Source organism: Nomascus leucogenys, chromosome 15 (assembly GCF_006542625.1).
Source record: "Nomascus leucogenys isolate Asia chromosome 15, Asia_NLE_v1, whole genome shotgun sequence".
NCBI lineage: Eukaryota > Metazoa > Chordata > Mammalia > Primates > Hylobatidae > Nomascus > Nomascus leucogenys.
The window spans coordinates 59766840-59789077 of NC_044395.1; the positions used below are offsets into that span (position 1 = coordinate 59766840).

General features: G+C 40.3%; 1 protein-coding gene across 2 annotated transcripts in view; it reads right to left on the reverse strand.

Annotated features, from left to right (window-relative positions):
- The window catches only part of ACER3 (alkaline ceramidase 3), a 165325-nt gene that overhangs the window by 48395 nt on the left and 94692 nt on the right, over positions 1 to 22238 (reverse strand). The window contains exons 3-4 of one of the 2 annotated variants that reach the window (XM_003254680.4): positions 18199 to 18251; positions 7003 to 7055 (exon numbers count right to left, since the gene is read on the reverse strand). In XM_003254680.4, coding sequence (XP_003254728.1) covers positions 7003 to 7055; positions 18199 to 18251 — 106 coding nt within the window. Of the gene's footprint in view, positions 1 to 7002; positions 7056 to 18029; positions 18154 to 18198; positions 18252 to 22238 lie in introns of those variants that run through there. The other variant, XM_030829388.1, reaches the window with a different exon arrangement.

Here is a 22238-nt window from a genome sequence, read left to right on the forward strand (position 1 = left end):
CAGCCTGGGTGACAGCCAGACCCCATGTCAAAAAAGAAAAAAAAGCAATACTATTGAAAATAGCATCCTAACCATGAAAAACATAGGGTTAAATTTAACAAAGATCAATTCACTGGAAATCACAAAACGTCACTGAGATAAATTAAAGAACCACATTCATGGTTTGGGAGACTTAGTATTGTTAAGATATTAACTTTCCTCAAACTGGTCTATAGAGTAGAAGAAATTACAGTCAATCTTCCAGCAGGCTATTTTGTAAAAATTGACAGGCTGACTCTAAAATTTATGTGGAAATGCAAAGGACCTAAAATTTCCAAAGCTATACTGAAAAAGAACAAAATTGAAGGACTTACTCTGACTTCAAGATTTACAATAAAGCTACAGTAACTAGACAGTATGAGGATACACCCAGTGATCAATAAAACAGAATCGAGAAAAAAGTCAAGATAATTTAATGCAGAAAGAATAATCTCAAAAGATGGTTCTGGAACAACCAGATACTGGTAAGGAAAACATGATCTTTGACAAAACTAACTCAAAATGGATCATGGACCTAAATGTAAAATAAAGTTATAAAACTTCTAGAAAAAATAAACAAACAAAATATCTTTGATCCTGGGAAGGCAAAGATCTCTTAGGACACAAAAACACTATTCATAAACATTTAAAAAATAAATTGGATTTTGTAACAATTTAAAACTTCTGTTCTTCAAGAGACATTAAATGAAAAGACAATTAACAGACTGGAAAAATATTTAAAATACAAATATCTGACAGGACTTAAACCCAAAATAGATAAAGAATTTTTACAATTCAAAAAGAAAAAAAGCTATTTTATAAAAATGGGGGCTGGGCGCAGTGGCTCATGCCTGTAATCCCAGCACTTTGGGAGGCCGAGGCAGGTGGATCACGAGGTCAAGAGATTGAGACCATCCTGGCCAACATGGTGAAACCCCGTCTCTACTAAAAATACAAAAATTAGCTAGGGGTGGTGGCAGGCGCCTGTAGTCCCGGCTACTTGGGAGGCTGAGGCAGGAGAATCACTTGAACCCGGGAGGCAGAGGTTGCAGTGAGCTGAGATCGTGCCACTGCACTCTAGAGTGGCGACAGAGCAAGACTCCGTCTCAAAAAAAAAAAAAAAAGGAAAAAGGTTTGAACAGATTGAATAGATAGTTCTTAATATAACATATACAAATGCACAATTAGAATATAAAAAGATGCACATCATTAGTCACTAAGAAAATACAAATTAAAACACCACAGAGATGGTATAGAATGACTAAAATAAAAAAGACTGATAATACCAAGTCTTGGCAAGGATATGGAGCAAATGGAAGTTTCATATATTGCCAGTAGAACCATAATAAGGTGCAACTAAATTGAAAAACAGTTTGGCAGTTTCCTATAAAGTAATATATATACTTACCATACAACACAGAAATTCCACTTCTAGGTATTCCACCCAAGAGAAATGAGTCATATATCCATACAAAGACTTGTTAACAGATGTACATAGTCCCTTTATTCATAGTAGCCCCAAACTGGCAACAACCTTAATGTTCAACACTGGTAAACAGTATAAAATGGAATACTACTAATGATATATGTAACAACATAGATGAATATATTCATCAAAAGTAATTGGCAAATTAGTGCCCTCAAAAAATATTATACTGAATAAAAGAAGCCAGTTACAAAAGAGTACATATGGTATAATTTCTTTTATATAAAATTCCAGAGCAGACAAACTAATTTATAATTATAGAAAGCAGATTAGTGGTGGCCTGGAGGCCAGGGTAGGCATCAGTATTAACTGTAATGGCTCAGAAAAGAATGTTCTAAAGTGATAGAAATGTTCTGTTTCTCTTTCTTGCCATAAGGGTAATGGGTACATAGGAGTATACATTTGTCAAAACTCATCAAACCATACACTTAAACTGGGTCCATGTAAACCATGTGTCAATACAGTGGACTAAAAATTATTTCACCTCTTTCATTTCCTTCTAAGTGTCACTTGAAGTGTACTACAGCAGGCTCTTTCTGAATGGGGGAATATGATCATAAACAGATACGGCAGAAGATCATTGAGGAAAGATTAGAATCCAGAGACACAGTTTTTGAGAAACAAAAGCTTTGCATGCTCTTTTTATATATTCTTTTTTATACTCTGAGGTGGTAGCAGTGATGAAACTTATGTTTAATTCACTATGACAGGACACCATGCTCCATAAAATGGCAAGCTCTATCCCTTTCTATTCCACTGTACTTTGTATGTCTCAGTTATAGTATTAATCACATCACATGAAAGCTGCTTGTTTCTGGTTCTGTTTCCTTTACTAAACTACAAATTTCTTGAGGTAAAAGGACTATTTCTTACTTAATTTCCCAGTTCCCAGTGCCTATCACAGTGCATGATACATGAATAGCATACAGTAAGTTTGTTTTATGAACAATTAAATCATTTATTTTAATCTTCATGGGAAATTTGTAAGTACTGTAGTCTCCACTTTTACAAACGAAGGAACAAAGATTGACTTACTTAAGCTCATTCAGTTACTAAATATCAGAGCTGAAAATTGAACTACAGTATCAGTATCCTTATCTTCTAAGTAATATCTGCTGTTCCCTAGCACTAAAACTGTTTTTCTTTTTCTTTTTCTTTTTTTTTTGAGACAGGGTCTTGCTCTGTCCCCTAGGCTAGAGTGCAGTGGTGGCACAATCATGGCTCATTGCAACCTCAACCTCCTGGGGCTCAGGCAATCCTCCTGCCTTAGCCTCCTATGTAGCTGGGGCACACGTGTGCACCACCACGCAAGCTAATTTTTAAATTTTTTTGTAGTGACAGGGTCTCACTATACTGCCCAGGCTGGTCTTGATCTCCTGGGCTCAAGCAATACTCCTGCCTTGGCCTTCCAAAGTCCTGGTATTACAGATGTGAGCAACTATGCCCGTCTCCTAGCATTAATACTTATGAGTTCTTTGTACCCATTATATGATGGTTATCTGATTCTTTTCAATATAGTCATAATTGCTAGCTCAAGAATATCTTCTCCTAAAGATATATAAACATCAGAATATTTTTAAAATATGTTATTAAAAGGAGTTTACTGTATTTTTTTAGATCAAGGTGACAAACTATGGCTCAAGAGCCAATCTCTTGGCCTGAGCCTGCTTTTTTTTTGTTAGTTTGGTATTGTTTTTTGTTTTTCTTGAGACAGGGTCTCCCTCTGTTGCCCAGGCTGAAGTGCAGTGGCACAATCATGATTCACTGCAGCCTCAGCCTCCTGGGCCCAAGTATTTCTCCCACCTCAGCCTCCCAAGTAGCTGGGATTACAGGCATGTACTACCATGCCTGGCTAATTTTGTAATTTTTGTAGAGACGAGGTCTCCCTATGTTGCCCAGGCTTATCTTGAACTCCTGGGCTCAAGTGATCCTCCCACCTTGGCCTCCAAAAGTGTTGGGATTACATGTGTGAATACTGTGCCCAGCTAAACCTGTTTTTTTAAATAAAATGTTACTGGAACATAGTCACATTCATTTATTTAGGTATTATCTGTGGCAGCTTCCAAGCTGCAACAGCAGAGTTGAAGAGCTGCAACAGAGACTCCTGTCCCACAAAGCCTAAAATATTTACCATCTGGCACTTTACAGAAAAAGTTTTCTGATTCCCGTTCTACATCTTTTTTTCTGGCGGGGACAGGGTCTCACTCTGTCACCCAGGCTGGAGTGTAGTGGTACCATCTCAGCTCACTGCAGCCTCTGCCTCCTGGGTTCAAGCGATTCTCCCACCTCAGCCTCTCGAGTAGCTGGGACTACAGGCACACACCACCACATCTGGCTAATTTTTTGTATTTTTAGCAGAGACAGGTTTTCACCATGTTGGCCAGGCTGCTGTTCTTTATCTTCTTACCTAACTTTGAAATAGGGCTTGATGCCATATGGGTCATAGCAGCTAGATGGGCATTCTTACTTTTATTGTTTCTGGATAAAGATCAGTCTTAGTAAAAGTAAGAGCCAACAGTGATATAGTTGGTTATAGCTAACTAAAAATAAAAGAAAAAAATCTTTCAATTACTTTAGTGTGTACCATTAACTTTGAGAGAGGTATCAGGAAGTAGAAGTCAGATATGAACTGCTTTAAATTGTGGCTCCACCACTTAAAAGTGTCTCAGGATCTTTAGGGTGTTGCTTTTCTAGCCAGAAACCTCTGTGGCTGGTGGCACCTTTGCCCAAGTTTTGTTCTGGCCCACTGGGCTCTTTCTGCCCACTTGGCCTGGCAGGCTGCACTTTGCTCATGCTACCAGCCTGGATCCCATGCCTGCTAAGGGGAAGCCAGGCATGGAGCAGTGAGAGGTGTATTAATGAGCAAGCTTGGGGTCTGGCCACTGTGCACAGCCAGGCACACTGGCTATTGTAGCAGGGCAGGCAGCTCCAGAAGCCGGCATAGGCACTGGCTCCATGCAAGCCTGCGGTTTGATCAGATACACCATAAGCATCTTCCACTGTGGGCACCCCCATCTGGACAAGGGGAATGCAGTGGTGCCTGGAAACTTGGAGATGCCAGAAACCACCAAGACCCCAAAAGGGTGTCACAGCCCTGGCTCGCAGAGCCCCTAGGTCTGGGCTCCCTGAAGGGCCACAGCTCTTCTCTCCTTCTCATCGCCTGCAATGTGGCAAGCTGGGGAGAGGGATATGTTTCAGCCTTGTTTGTGTTACATCTCTTTCAGCCCACCATTTGGCAAGTCCTAAGGTCTTGTCCTGTGTCCAGGAAGAATGAGGTATGCAGACAACTGGAGGGTGAGCAAGGTGGAAAGGAGCTTTATTGAGTGACAGAACAGCTCTTGGGAGACCCAAAGTAGGTGGCTCCTATCTGCAGGCAGGTCATCCCAACAAATGTCCAGCTCTCAGTGGAGAGGAGACCGAGTGGGTAGCTCCTATTTGCAGGTAGGTCTTCCAGTCATCTGTGTGAGTCTGGCTGGATCTGGGGTTTTTATGGGCTCAGAAGGGAGGAAGTGAGTGCTGACTGATCCATGGGCAGCCATGGGAGGGCTTGGAAAAAGCACTGTAAGTTCTCACTCTGGGCCACAGACTCCACCTGGAACTGACAGCCTGGCCCCCAGGCTTCAGGCTGTCCCTGGCTTGAAGGTGGAGCTCCACCAGGGACTGCCCCTTTCTGCCCAGGAGCCTGTCTGCCTCCTGCCACCATCAATGTATGGCCTATGGTGCCCAGGCTGTTCTTGCTGAGGGGTGCCTGCAGGCCCACACCAAGCTGCCCTCAGTCCCTGCCTCAGCCTCCCTCCCATGCTTGTTGGTGCCTAAAGTCCAGAGGGGGCGGAGGTGGCAGGGGGCTGGCATTTCAGCACCACCCCAAGCACATGCACACCTGGCCAGGTTGCGCTAGCACCTGGGCTCGGCCACAGCTTTGCTCTGCCCTGGAGTGGGTGCTGGGAGCGGAGAGAGGCCAGGCAGTGGGAGCAGGCACTTTCAAGCCTGCAGGGGCAAGGGGCTTCCTGGAACTCCAAGAGCACAGGGATGCCCAGGTCCAGAGCCGTGGCTGGGCAGCTGCACCTGTGCCCAGGAGTGTGGGGCTCCTGCCCCACCAACTCAGTAGGGGACGGGGTTCCCAACTGTTCCCAGCCCCCGCCAGCTCTGCCTCCCCTGCTGCAGCCAGCGTCTTTGCAGTGGCTGCTCTAACTGGGCTACTGCTGCCCTCAAAAGCCTTGTTACCAGGGCTTGACTCAGGCATGTGGGTCCTTACATAAGCTAGTAATTTTTTGCCCCTCCAAACACATATTCTTAACGTACTTGTCCAACATTTAGAGAAGGCTGATGCTGCAGGGTAATGGGTGAAGGAGGCTTTCTCTAATATTCCCCGTGACTTAGCTAGAGCCCAAACCTGCATACCCTAACTTACTCAAATAGAAGACCTATAGCTAACCTCACCTACCCTCCTTAGAAGGCACATTATTTGATCATGCAGTACAGGAAGGGTCTCACTTCCACACTTCTGCCACATACCCAGGCAGCCTATCAAAGTGTTCTTCCAACCTCTCCTTGAGAGGAATTGTGATCATTGTAATTTTCTCCATCATGATATATTTCCAGGGATATTTCAGTGTTCCTTAGAGACTGCTTACCTGGACAATGGCCTGGCTGGTATGCTTCTAAATCAAGCTCTGTTTTTGTCCATAGACAAGTTACTACATCTCTCTGTGCTTTACTTCCTTGTCTATAAAATGGGGACAATACCCATTTATCTTGCATAGTTGTTGAGAATTAGAGATGGCATTGTACACTGCCTAGCACAGTACAAAGTAGATAAATATTAGCATTTACTAATGTTACTATCATAATCATTTTTATCTTTCAAGATTGATTTTTTCCCTGACATTCAGGAAATGCAAATTAACTTGATAATAAAGTAAACAGAATATAATACAGTAAGAGAACTTTGGATTGGGAATGGCCTGTAAACTGTTTCCATATTTGTAAATAACCAATCAAAATAAGTATATTCTTGAGAGCATTTAGTCTACCTTAGAATAAGAAAACAAGTATCTATTTAAAAGATAACTTCAAACAAAAAGGAGATTAAGTTGACACGATCACTATACAACTAGAAGTGTACCTCACTTTTCTGGTAAGCATCTTGTTAAACTATATTGTAGAATACAGAAACTTTATCTGAAAACTTTTATGGCACAATATGAAAATCTTTATCTAAATTTGTATACATTATTCACTTGGGAAAGGCAAATTATGCAATTTAAGCTATTTAGATTCTATCTAAATTGGCTACAGTGTTTTGAGATCACAAAAGTTAATAAACAACATTATTGTAACTTCCCAGAAGTTATACTCTATATTAATATCATAAAATTTATAATCTTCTACATTATTAAAATATCCTAGTAATATAAATGTATCAGTTATATTAATCCACTATGCGGTAAATATAAATTTAAAAATATATCAAACAATGAAATTTTAAAAGTACTTACATGCAGTACACAAATATGCAACAGCTGTATATCATTGGGAGTTCATCCAATAGCTATAAGAAACAAAGATAGATAACAGGCTTGAATATCATGGAGCCGCAATTATTATGCAAATCAAAATAAAACATCAAAATGATTAAGATTTTCAGCTCTTAGACCAGGCACAGAGGCTCACACCTGTAATCCCAGCACTCTGGGAGGCCAAGGTTGGAAGATCGCTTGAAGGTCGGAAGATCGCTTGAAGGTAGGTGTTTGAGATCAGCCTGAGTAACACAGTAATACCCTGTCTCCACAAAAACTTAAAAAAAAAATAAGCAGGGCATGGTAGTGGCATGTGGCTGTAGTCCCAGCCACTTGGGAGGCTGAGGTGAAAGGATTGCTTGAGCCTGAGAGGTCGAGGCTGCAGTGAGCCATGACTGCACCACTGCACTCCAGCCCGGGCAACACAGCAAGACCCTATCTCAAAAAAAAAAAAAAAATTGGTTTCAGCTCTTATTTCATTTCTTTTACTAATTCTTTTTATATATTTGTCATCAAATTTACTCTGAGTATGTGTGTGTAGTTTACTGTTTTTGAACAAACAAGGTTATCATCCAAGTGTCCTAATGTACATACCTAAGCAGGGTACCTGACTCACTATTCCTGGAGGGCAGACTTGTCATTGTGCTGCTCATATCATCTGGTATTACAAACTATGATATTGTACCTCCAGAAAAAAATGATGTCCATCATCTACAGGTGCATAGGTCCTATCAGTATTCTTTTGCATTTCCATCCTTCCTGTATCACCTTAAATGGGTAAAGTGTCTACTAACATACATAAGAAGAGGTATTAATGGCTAGGGAAATAATTTTATTAATCCAAGTAAAGTATACTTCTGAGAAATAACATTTATTATTATTAGCAATGATAATAATAGTAGTAACAATAATTACAGCCATTATGTGTTAAACCGCAAGCTAGACACTAAGCTAGGTGTTGTAGATACCAATCTTACAGAGTTTATTTATCACTAGATACACATTTAATTAATTCTTTAATAAAATGTCCACTATGTGCCAAGTAATGTGTTAAGAGCTGAGGATACAATTTTAAGACACAGTCACTGCCTTCAAGATTCTAATTCTAACTTCTAATTAGAGGTTAAAGGAATGAAAGCATGATTAAATATAGAGTAAGGATTCCAACAAAAGGGGCACACAAAAGCCAAAGAAAGTGATGGCAGGAATGAAATGAAATGGGGTGGTGAAGAAAGGCATTCTAGGAAGTAGGAAGAGAGCTTATGTAAAGTGAATGATGTATTCTGGTAAATTATTAGAATTATGAAAATAATAGCATTTGTGCAAGTTAACTATTTTTAGTCATTAATTTTTTTTTTTTTTTTTTTTTGAGATGGAGTCTCACTCTGTCACCCAGGCTGGAGTGCAATGGCGCGATCCCAGCTTGAAATAGGTCTGCGGATTACATGTGGTAATAAACCAATGTTAATTATTGATTTTGTTGGGAGTATTGTGGATATGTAGGTGAGTTTTTTTTTTAAGATATAACTTACATACCATAAAATTCACCCTCTTTTTTTTTACCCCTTCAACAACAGTAAAAATTTATATCCCTTCTCTCCCTCACTAATTAAGTTTCAACAATGTTGGGCTTTCAGTTCTTCACATTTCTTTCCTACCACAGGACGTTTGCATGTGTGGTTTCCTCTACTTAAGCTTCTCCTCTTCCCCTAGTCCCTCTTTACCTTAATCACTTCTGGATATTTTTCAGGTTTCATTGTATGTGCCACTTCTTCACCCTAAGGATCCTGAGACACTTTTAAGTGGTGGAGCCACAATTTAAAGCAGTTCATATCTGACTTCTACTTCCTGATACCTCTCTCAAAGTTAATGGTACACACTAAAGTAACTGAAAGATTTTTTTTCTTTTTAGTAAGCTATAACCAACTATATCACTGTTGGCTCTTACCTTTACTAAGACTGATCTTTATCCAGGAACAATAAAAGTAAGAATGCCCATCTAGCTGCTATGACCCATATGGTGTCAAGCCCTATTTCAAAGTTAGGTAAGAAGATATAGAACAGCAGCCTGGCCAACATGGTGAAAACCTGTTCCATCTACCTTTTTGCAGAAATTGACAAGCTGATCCTAAAATTCATATGAAAATGCAAGGGACCCAGAGTAGCTAAAACAATCTCAATAAAGAACAACAAACTTGGAATACTCACACTCTCAAATTTCAAAACTTGCTACAAATCTACAGTAATTAAGGCTATGTGGTAATAGCATAAGAATAGATATATAAGTCAATAGAATAGAACTGAGAGCTGATAAACTCACACATTTATGACCAGTTGATTTTCAATAAGAGTGCTAAGACAACTCCATAAGGAGAGAACAGTCTTTTCAACAAATGGTTTTGGGACAATTAGATATCCAAGTACTAAAGAATTAAGCCAGACCCCTACCTCACACCACATAAATAATTAACTCAAAATGGACCAAGACCTAAATGTAAGACCTATACTCTCAGACAAAAACACAGATATAAATCTTCATGACCTTGGATTAGGCAATAGTTTTTTAGCTATGATACCAAAAACATAAGCAACCAAAGAAAAAAAAAGACAGATAAAATGCACTTCAGTAGAACTGAAAACTTTTTTTTGCATCAAAGGACACTACTAAGAAAGTGAAAAGATGGGACAGGCCATCCGTGCTCTAAGCCTGGCAAGGGCCTGCTTGCCTGTGTCCCACATGGTAGAACTCAGCATCTGTAGGGGGCCTGCTAGGGGCAGGAAGGGACTGGCACCCAACCCTGAGCTGGGCACTCATGCTTCCCTGGAGCTGGGTGAGGAGCTGAGGGTGTGGACAGGCATGAGGTATGGACATGTCTGTCCCTTTGAGGACCAAGATCATGACCACCACAGGGCGAGCACCCCTGGGGTCCTCAGATAAAAAGTCTGACAGCCACTGAGGATCCAGTCAGGCTCACCAGGCTACTGCAGCAGTCCCAGCCAAAGCAGGGCCAGGCTGAAGCAGTGACACCACAGACTTGGGGCACAGGGGGGTATCTCAGTGTCTCAAGGCTGCTGTAACAAGTCACCATAAATGCAGTGACTCAAAATGGCACAAGCTGATGACAGTTGTGGAGGTCAGAAGTCCAGAATGGGTCTCACCAGGCTGAAATCAAGGGGCCAACTTCAGGAGAATCAGTTTCCTGCCTTTCCCGGCTTGAGAGGCCCCATCATGGCTGTCACCTGGGCAGCTGCTCTGCTCCACGGGCCTGGCCTCACTTACGGGGCTCCGAGAACAGTGCCTAGATCATCCTGAGAGCCCTGTGGCATCACCATCACGACAAAGGAACATTTGGGATGCACTGGAAGCCCGGAAGTCCAGAGATGGGGATAGGAACCATCAGTTACTGTCGGGAACCTTGGGGGTCCCACACACAGCACTGTGGGTGTCAGACCCTCAGATTGTTGCCACTTTGGGAAGGGCGTCAGCAGTTTGCAGAGGACTCTGGACAGCAGCAGGGAGGAGCAACAACACAGGGGTTCCCCCCAACCCCTGACCCTGCAGACCTTCACCCCCTGGTACATGGAGAAGGTGTCATGCCCCTGCTTCAGGAAGCCTTGAGTGAGACACATGCACCCTCAGAATACCTAGTTGGGGGCTCCTCACTGGAGGGCACTGGCAGAAACTGGTGTCAGAAAACAGCAGCACAGAGTGGATCTGGAATAGATCAGGGTGTCACAGAAAAGATGCTTCATAAGATGTGTTTTGATGAGGATATTTAAATAAATGTAATTTATGTTAAAAAAAAAAAAGAAAGTGAAAAGAAAACTCACAGAAGAAAATATTTGCAAATCATATCTGTATCCAGAGTCTAGTATCTAGAATATAGAAAGAAGTCTTACAACTCAGTAAGAAAAATACAACTATGGCTATTTTAAAAATAGGCAAAGGATATCAATAGACATTTCTACTATGAAGATATACAAATGGTGTCAATAAGCACATGAAAAGATATTCAACATTAGTCATTAAGGAAATGCAAATCAAAGCCACAATGAGAGAAACTACTTCATACCCACAAGATGGCTATACTAAAAAGATAAACAATAACAAGTATTGGCAATGATATGGAGAAGTTGCTGGCAGGAATGTAAATGGTGCAGCCACTTTGAAAAACAGCCTGGTAGTTCCTCAAAAGGTTAAATGACCCAGCAATTCCACTCCTAAGTATAGGTCTAAGAAAACTGAAAACATACATCCACAATGAGGGAAACTAAAAATATTTCACCCCCAAATATATTTCTTTGATATATTTCAGGACAGCGATTCAGAGGGACTAGAAACCAAAGAATAGCTAAAAAGCTGTCTTTTCTAGGGGAGATGTGCATTTGTAGAGGAAATAAAGTCAAGTAAACAACAGATGCAAACAGGCTTTGAACCACCCCCCACCCCTTCATCTGGATCTAGGAAAGATTAACTGAGAATCTGACACCTTTAAAGGTCTGACAGAAACATTTACCAAAGGCTACCATCTATTCTTTCTGAGAGCTGCTACCCATGAAGTTTCATCCATATAACAAGGCTGCCTTTGCTAGCCAGGCCTTTCCTCTTCTCTTCCTCTTATAACCAGTCTTGCTACCATAACCTGTTTGGCCAAGCTCCAAGCCCCTATTCTTTCTGTGACCTCAAGATGGTATAAAAGTATCAATCTTCTGACCATTTGAGTTTTTCATATTTTGTATGCCATGCCCATACACATGTTAATAAGACCTGTATGCCTTTTTTCTTGTTAATCTATTATCGTTTCTTTTTTCTTTTTTTTGAGATGGAGTCTCACTCTGTCACCAGGAGGAGTGCAGTGGCATGATCTTGGCTCACTGCAACCTCTGCCTCCTGGGTTCAAGTGATTCTCCTGCCTCAGCCTCCCGAGTAGCTGGGACTGTGGGCATGCGCCACCACACCCAGCTAATGTTTATATTTTTAGTGGAGACGGGGTTTCACCATGTTGGCCAGGATGGTCTTGATCCTTGACCTTGTGATCCACCTGCCTCGGCCTCCCAAAGTGCTGGGATTACAGGCATGAGCCACCGCGTTCGGCCTATCAGTGTGTTTCATAGACTCAAATCATTGAGCCTTTGGGGAAAAATTTAAACTTCCCTACAACACAACTTGTACACAAAAGTTCATAGCAACATTATTCATTATTCATAATACTTGAAACGTGTGAACAACCCAAATTTCCATTAATTGATAAGTGGATAAAAGAATGTGGTATATCCATACAATGGAATATTATTCAGGTAAAAAAATTAAGTACTTCTTGCTACAGCATGGGTGAACTGTGTGAAAATATGCTAAGTTAAAGAAACCAGACATAAAAGGCCACACATTATATGATTCCATTGATATGAAATATCTAGAATGGGCAAATCCATACAGGAAGAGAGTGATTGTCAGGGGTCATTGGAGGGAGTAATAGGGAGTGGTTGCTAATGGGCATGGATTTCTCTTTGGGGTGATGAAATGTGGTGGCATTAGATAGTGGCAATGGCTCCACAATCTGTGAACATACATAAAACCACTGACTTGTACACTTTAAAAGGGTGAATTTTTACTGTTGTATGATAGGGTAAAAAAAAAAAGGGTGAATTTTATGGTATGTAAGTTATACTTTAAAAAAAAAAACTCACCTACATATCCACAATACTACCAACAAAATCAATAATTAACATTGATTTATTACTACATGTAATCTGCAGACCTCATTCAAGTTTTTTAAGTGTCTCAATAATATCATAAATACAAATATGAACACACACACATGTACATTGTATTTAGTTGTCAGGTCTTTTTATCTCCTTTTATCTGGAACACTTCATCAGTCTTTGAATTTTATGACTATCATACTTTTGAAGATGATAGGCCAGATATTTTGTATAATGTCCTTCAATTTGGTTTTGTCTGATGTTTTCATAATATTAAATTCAGATTACACATCTTTGGCAAGAGTATCAGAGAAGTGATGACATTTTTCTTGTCACTGCATCCTATTAGATGGCATATGTAAACCAAAAATAAAGTTCTGAGCTCTCCAACTGACTGGATGGACCCCTCTTGGCCAAGGGGACCCCAGAGAAACATGAAAACTGAATTTTTAGCCATGATGGGGAAAGGAGGTCCGACATGCCTCGTTATAATCCTCACCCTTTTGAAGTTTAGGCACAACTGCCCATGATTAAGGTTAAAATAGAGATCATAAGACTGACAAAACAGACTGTGGCAATAAACAGTCATTACCAAATTATAATCACGGTAAGAGTTGCAAAGTAGCCATGCTAGCTAAGAGTTAAGTTACACCCTGCAAACCATAAGATCTTATTAAACAGGTTTCTTTTCTTAACCCACTATAATGTGGCTTACTTTTCAACCTGATTTTGGTATAGCATCACATGACAAGGAAATCAAAGGACCTCTTGAGACTCTGTTGTCCTGAGATAGGAATAACACAGGGTGGAGAAGAAATTCCAGGCAGCAATTTCACATGACTTAGAGTCTTTGGGCTGGTAAGATCCTGAAAAACAGGGTGTGGACCAAGCTGGCTAAGACCGATTGGATCCAGCATGTCACTGGATTTGACCTAGGTTTCACCTAGGACCTCATTATATGCTCATTAACATACTAAACCACAAACCCAGCAGCACCATTGAAATAGGTCAGGGTCACTGGTCTCGTCTAATGTGTTATCCGAGCTTGTGGTCTCAAGAAAATTAAGGAGTGTGGACCCAAAGAATGAGGTTGGAGCAAAAGTTTCATAAGCAAAAGAAGAAAAGCTGAATTGAAAAGCTTTCGTAAGAAACTGCTCTCATGTCTATAAGTGTTTGAGAAACTTATCTATAAAACTGCATAACTCCCCTTTATCTATGTAGTTGTGGGTATGTCTCTAGGTAAGCATAAAGTGAAACTTTTTGTTTGTATAATTGTGGGTTTGTTTAAAGTAAGCCCCCTCCGCCCTGTGCAAGTTTCCATGGGGCCCACTGTGTACATGTCTGAAAAGCTTCCTGGGAGCTCGCTAATCATACAAAGAACAAAGGGCTTCTATGCTGGACTTTTCCTGCCTTGCCTGCTTATCTGTGGCTTATCTGTGCAGGTGCACTGTAGCTGCAATTTTTCAGGCATGCAGCTTCTACAGTCTGAGTTTTTCTCCAAGCTGCTGTATCTTGCCTATAGCTGTAATTTTTCAGGCAGGCAGCTTTTCCAAGGACCAGCCTTAACCGTTTACCTAACTAATTTTTCTTTTTCTTCTCCCTCACTATGACAGTTCCAGGAACACCTATATTTGATGTAAAAATGGGTGGCACCACAGTTCTGATAAAACTCTACCTTTTTCCAGGAATTTTCATGAATATTCCATTCCTTGGTTAGAGAAACATGTAAAGGTAGCAGCCCCAAACCCCACTGCATGACACTCTCTCAAGTACACCTGCACTCCCTTTTCTTGAGTGTGTACCTTTTCTCTTTGCAATAAATTACTTTCATTATTTTTCGACTTGTCCTTGAATTCATTCTTGTGATGGTGTCAAGAGCCTAGACATTGGCTAGGATAGAGGTCCACTGGTGTTTGGGGACTTCCCCCAGCCCACCAGTATCACACCATGCCATGGTCACTAATATTGGCTCAGAATAAACCTTTAAAAAATATTTGACAGGCCGGGCACAGTGGCTCACGCCTGTAATCCCAGCACTTTGGGATGCCAGGTGGGTGGATCACCTGAGGTCAGGAGTTCAAGACCAGCCTGGCCAACGAGGTGAAACCCCGTCTCTACTAAAAATACAAAAATTAGCGAGGCGTGGTGGCGGGCGATTATAACCCCAGCTACTCAGGAGGCTGAGGCAGGAGAATCGCTTGAACCTGGGAGGCAGAGGTTGCAGTGAGCCAGGATCACACTGCACTCCAGTGTCGCTCTGGGCGACAGAGTGAGACTCCATCTCAAAAAAAAAAAAAAAAATTAGCTGGGCATGGTGGTGCATGCCTGTAACCCCAGCTACTCGGGAGCCTGAGGCAGGAGAATCACTTGAACCTGGGAGGCAGAGGTTGCCGTAAGCCAAGATTGCACCACTGCATGCCAGCCTAAGTGACAAGGACGAAACTCCATCTCAAAAAATAAGAAGAAGAATTAAAAATAATAAAATAAAAATATTTGACAGGGTTTAGTTTTTCCATTAACACATATAATTTTGATTTGTCCCATTAGCGATGATTAGGTTGCTTGATTAAGGTATTTCCCACTTGGCTTCTCCACTGTAAAGGTATTCTTTCTCCCCTTTTTAAGTATTTTGTGGAAAGGTACTTTAAAACTATATAAATATACTCTTCAACATCAAACTTTTTCTTCATTTATTTATACTCATGTATTATTTCATTTAATACATCATTTATTATCTTAGTATGGACTCAGATTTCCCATATTACTCATCGGGTTATATTATAACTATTATAACTTGTTACCATTTGTTTTGATGCTCAAATTGTCCCAGATTGGGCCACCAGGAACTCCTTCAGGTTGGCTTCAGTGTCCTTTTGACATATTCCCATAATTTTTTGAGCCTTTCCATTTTTTCTGGCATAAAAAGATGATCTAGGCTGATATTGTCCTTTTTTTTTTCTGCCCCAGCCCTTGGAATCAGCCCTGGTTCCTTTTAAGAAGAATGACTTTTAGAAAACAAGATCTGGATACTAGGTATATTCTTTGGCTTTGAAGTTCCCCATTCCCAGATCCTCTCATGGACAGAGCTTGAGAATGTATGTACATATGTGTGTATTAAAATATTTAAGTATGTATACATATACACAAAATACATACATATGCATATCACATATTTTCACATCTATATTTATGTCTATTATATATGTATGCATTGAACACAGGAGTTTGCACTGTTAACTCCAATTTCAATTTGTCACCACAGAGTTCATTCTAGTTTTCATCTTTTCCATATTTGCGACTTTGTTCTCTAACAGTAAGAAACCTGGCTCCCATTCTCCTTAATGTATTTATTTATTTGATTAATTACCCTGTATGCAACATGGCTTCCACTGCTACCTCTCCTTTTCCCAAGCAATGCCCTTCTCACTCAATTCAGGCTCCAACACTCGGTGCCAGGCTGCTGCTGCACCTCCACTTAGATGGCCTCTCAACTCTGCTTGTGCTCTCAGATCCCGCACTGGGCCACTCTGCCATGTAGAAGTCACCCTCACCTTCCCAGGGTACCAAAACATGGCACAAAGATGTCCCCACTATGTGGCACTCTCCCCATCCCACTCAGATTCCAACCACATGTCAAATGACCTCCCCAACTTGTGAGGACACCCTCCTTATTCTGCACTGAGCTGTCACCTTTGCATGGATACCTTTTCAACCCTGGTCTCTAATACACTGTCCCTGGGCTGCCTTGATGTGCAAATACCCTCCTCACTCCTAATTAGGCTCCAACACCCTACACTGGACTATCCCCCTATGTTGACACTCTCTTTAACTGGCTCAGGTCCCAGAGTTCTGTGATGGATGGTCCCCAACCCATGTGGCTATCCTATAAGCCACACTCAGGTTTTGACACTCCAATGTGGCTACTGAGCACTTGAAATAAGCCTAATCTGAACTAAAAAGATATTGCAGGTATAAAATATAACCAGATTTAAGAATATGAAATACTTTATTCATAATTTTTATATTGATTATATATATATCCAGAAGTAATATTTTAGATATACTGGGTTAAATAAAATATTATTATTATTATTTAAGATGGAGTCTTGCTCTGTCGCCAGGCTGGAGTGCAGTGGTGTGATCTTGGCTTACTGCGATCTCCACCTCCCAGGTTCAAGAGATTCTCCTGCCTCAGCTTCCCGGGTAGCTGGGATTATAGGTGCACACCACCACACCCAGCTAATTTTCGTATTTTTAGTAGAGATGGGGTTTCAACATGTTGGCCAGGATGGTCTCGATCTCCTGACCTCGTGATCCACTCACCTCAGCCTCTCAAAGTGCTGGGATTACAGGTGTGAGCCACCACGCCCGGCCAAATAAAATATATTATTATTTTCACCCATTTCTGTGTACTTTTTTTCAATGTAGCTACTAGAAAAATTTAAATTACAAATGTAGCTCAGATTTTACTTGTACTACTGTTCTAGAAGTTTCTGGATTAGTGATGGGAAATCAAGAGCTCAAAAGACTGAGGACTTGACATATATGCCCTCCTCAGAGTAAGGATGGAAACTAAAAATCCTTGGCTAGTTCTGCAGGGGTATCCAATCTTTTGGCTTCCCTGAGCCACACATAAAATTAACACTAACAGCCGGGTACAGTGGTTCACGCCTGTAATCTCAGCATTTTGGGAGTCTGAGGCAGGCAGATCACCTGAGGTCAGGAGTTCGACACCAGCCTGGCCAACATGGTGAAACCCTGTCTCTACTAAAAATATAAAAAATTAGCCGGGCTTGGTGGTGGGTGCCCGTAGTCCTACCTACTTGGGAGGCTGAGGCAGGAGAATTGCTTAAACCTGGAAGGCGGAGGTTGCAGTGAGCCAAGATTGCGCCACTGCACTCCAGCCTGGGCAATAAGAGCAAAACTTCCGACTCAAAAAAATGAAAAATAAAAATAAAAATAAATTGCAAAAAAAAACCTCATAATGTTTTCAGAAAGTTTATGAATTTGTATTGGGCTGCATTCAAAGCCATCCTGGGTCACATGCGGCCCACAGGTGGGACAAGCTTGCTCTAAAGTCTTGCTACCTAGAGGGACTCAGACCATTCAAATGGATGCCATAGAGACATGAAAGAATCCAGGTATCTCAGAATAAGAATATATTGTTTTGGTGAACTGATTATGTCTTTTTAATATGTCCCCATGTGACTCTGCTCTCTAATGCTGCTCTCAATTCTATATGCCTGCACAGAGATGGTCAAAAAGCCCTATGCTATTTGTACTTGTTTTCTTTATGGACTCACCTGCTTATTTCTTTACTTCACTTAGTCAGTTTGGATCCACATACTTGAAGTAAAAAACTCCAGAGATTACAAATCCCATCTTTTAGCCATAGTTATGTGCTCTTTTCTCAAATCTGAAGTACTTCTGAATTAAGAGAAATAAGCATTTGTCAATTTCATCATTACTAACCTGCATTTCATATTTCAGAGTCATGTGGAAGCACCAGGATCCCATTCCTACCACTGAAATTAAACAAATGAAACAAAAAATTAGCATGAAATTCTTTGTGCGTGGCCAGAGTGACCTGAGAAGACAATAAGACATTTCAAAGCATTGAGTGAAGGATAATGAAGTTTATAAAATCTAGTGGCAAGATACAGCTGACTCTTGAGTTAAGTGCTATAATTGATGAAATTTTGGTGTAGAAGAGAAGTACAATGTAAGTTCTCTTAAATTCCCTCTACTAAGTGACTTACTAGACTAACAATATTCCATTTCTGTAAAATGTATTATCTGATGCTCAGGATAAGTTTTAATGCACATAGCTGGTTAGCTACTCCTTTGCACTTCTGACCCAAATGGCTAAGGTGTATGCTTACTAAGAGCCGGTCAGTTTGTTCCTGAACTTGTTGATGCCATTGTATTTGGTTATCAGAACTATGACTGCAAAAAGAGTTGTTGCTTCTCCGAGAACTATTTAAAATGCTTAAAGTAGACTCAATAAAAATGAGTTGCTGGCCGGGCACAGTGGCTCACGCCTGTAATCCCAGCACTTTGGGAGGCTAAGGCCAGAGGATTGCTTGAACTCAGGAGTTCAAGACCAGCCTGGGTAACATAGCGAGACCTTATCTCTATTAATACATAAGATAATAATAATAAAATTAAAAAATAAAAAGATTCTGTGTTCATGTCCTAAGTTCTTCCCAAGTGCCTCCATTTTAAATTATTTTCATTTTAGGGTTTTATAAAATGTTTGGTTTTTAAAGCAAAGAGCAAGTACAACTAAAATTACGGTCTCTCATTCAATGGTCATGCCCTATGTTAAATAATTGTCAAAGAATTATTTGACATAAATAATTGTCAAAGTATAATTGTCAAAATTGTTAAAAAATAATTGTCAAAAATAAAACTTCAGGCCCAGCGCGGTGACTCACACCTGTAATCCCATCACTTTGGAGGCTGAGGCAGACAGATCACCTGAGGTCAGGAGTTCGAGATCAGCCTGGTCAACATGGTGAAACCCCGTCTCTACTAAAAATACAAAAATTAGCCAGGCATGGTGGTGCACACCTGTAGTCCCAGCTACTTGAGAGGCTGAGGCGGGAGGATCACTTAAACCTGGGAAATGGAGGTTGCAGTGAGCTGAGATTGTGCCACTGCACTTCAGCCTGGGTGACAGAGTGAGACTCCCTCTCAAAAATGAAAAAATAAAAAAATAAAAATTAAAAATTAAACTTCATGTATATATGTATTCAATAATTCTGTGCTTCAATATATCAAAGGTTTAATATCCCAAATTAAAAAAATTCTATGCTTCAACTTAAAAAAATTAACTGATCAAGTATCAGCCCCTATAACATCTAATAAAGCTTTTTTTCTGATTCAGTTTAGTTCAGAATTTACTGAGTGCATCCTATTTGCCAAATTCGGTTATAGATGCTGAGGTACAAAGATAAGATCCAGTCATTGGCTTCAGTGAAACATATAGTCTAATGGAAGAGACAGGCAGATAAACAGACGGTGCCTTTACATGGACATACGTGTTGAGTACCATGGAAGCACAGAGAAGGACGCTTGTGAAGGAAATCCAAGAATGCAAGAATGATGGTACAGATTAAACTTAAGGATACATAGGACTTAGCCCAACAAATGTAGTGAGTAGGGGTGTCATTAAATAATTTGTATGAAGCCACCTGAGAAAAATTTCAAACTATATGTTATTCTTGCCTTTAAAAAAATCACTATATAGATTGTAATGTTTATTCCTCAAAATGAAATGAGGGAAATAAGATAGTTATTGCACTCATCTCATTGGAGAAATAAGGAAGTGGGCTGGTTCGTGCCTTTTTTTCCCAAAAAAGTAATTAGAAGGTACAAAGGTGGATAAAGTATTCAATGCAAAGGAAAAAAAAAACTTTTAAGTTATTTAAAGTCACACAGTAACAATATACTATGAAGTAAAAAAAAAAAAGTGAGATGGGATGATTATTCATTTGGTAGAATGGCCACTTTATCATGCCTTATTCAAGGACTGTTTTTATCAAAACCTTTTCAAAGTGGTCTCTTGATACTGTTAAATTATATAGCATTAAAGGTCTGATTTTTTTCCCTGCTTTTGCTCACAGAGCCATTAAACATCTGACTTTTTAGAGATCTCTACAATTTATTTCCTTTCAACAATCTGGGTAACACATAAAAAAAGTATTCTGATGGAAAATCTATTCTGGTGGCTACTCAGAGGTTTCAAATTCCTTTCAGGAGAGGGTAGCACTAGGTTTACTCCTTCTTTTCCTTTGTTATTTTCCTTTCTTTTAAAAAGTACTCTTCTGCAACTGACATTTCTAGACATTTAGAATCCAAAAACATGTAATAGAACAGCATTCTCTGTGCAATATTTTATATTTTGCCCCTTTAAAGCAAACCACCAAGTTTTGCTGAAGTTTATCAGGTTTCTCGAGATATAATTCACATAAAATTAATTCAAAGTATACAATTCAATTGTTTTCAGTATATTCAGAGTTGTGCAAACATCACCTCAACCTAATTTTAGAACATTTGCATCACCCCTAAAAGAAAGCCTATACCCATTAGCAGTCATTTTCCACTTTCTCTCAACCCCTCCAGGCCTGGACAATCATTAGTCTACTTTGTCTCTACAGATTTGCCTACTGGGGACATTACATCTAAGTGGAATCATACATCATGTAGTCTTTTATGTCTAGCGTCTCTCCCTTAAGCATAATGTTTCCAAGGTTCATTTATGTCATCACATGCATCAGTGAATCATCCTTTTTATGGATGAATAATAATATTCCATTACATGAACATACCATATTTTACTTATCCATTCATCAGGTGATGGACATTGCTATGTACTGAATGTTTCTATGCCTGCCTCCCCAGCTCCCCAGTTCATATGTTGAAGCTCTAGCCCCTAATGTGATGCTATCTGGAGGTGAGACCTTTGGGAGTTAATTAGGTTTAGATGAGGTCATGTGGGTGTGGGGTCCCCAGGATGGGATTAGTGCCCTTATAAGAGTAAGACGCTGAAGCTTGCTTCTTCTCTTTCCACAGCACAGACAGAGGGAACACCACGTGAGACACAGCAAGAAAGTGACTGTCTGCAAGCCAGGAAGGAGACGTTTTTTGGTTTTGGTTCCTCACCAGGAACCAAATTAAATGCCACCTTGATCTTGGACTTCCAAGCCTCCAGAACTGTGAGAAATAAATGTGTGTTGCTTAAGCCACCCAGTCTATGGTATTTTGTTATGGCACCCCGAGCTAAAAAAGACATTTAGGTTGTTTCTACATTTTCACTATTATGAACAGTGCTGCTGTGAACACTTATATACAAGTTTTTATGTGGACATATGTTTTTATTTCATTCATTCATATACACTTTGGAGTGAGATTTCTGGGTCACATGGTTTAGTATTTTGAGGAAGTGTTTTTCAGAGTGTCTGTACCATCTTATATTCCTATCAGCAATATACTAATTTCTCCACATCTGGCCAATATTTATCACTGGCTGTCTTTGTGATTACAGCCATCCTAGTGGATGTGAAGTGGTATTTCATTATCATTTTGATTAGCATCTCCTTAACAAGGACCCCATTTGTTTTCAATAAATATTTACTATGTACTTAATACTCCAAGCATTTCCACTGGGATAAGTGAGTGTACAAGAGAAATATGGTTCCTGTCTCAGAACTTTACACAAACCATTAAAAATACCAAAAGGGGGCTGGGTATGGTGACTCACACCTGTAATCCCAGGACTTTGGGAGGCCAAGGTGGGTAGATCCCTTGAGCTCAGGAGTTTGACACCAGCCTGCCCAACACGGAGAATCTTTGTCTCTACAAAGCATACAGAAGGTTAACTGGGTGTGATGGCATAGTCCTGTAGTCACAGCTACTTGGGAGGCTGAGGTGGGAGGATCACTTGAGCCTGGGAGGTCGAGGCTGCAGTGAGCCATGATTGGCCACTGCACTCCAGTCTGGGTGACAGA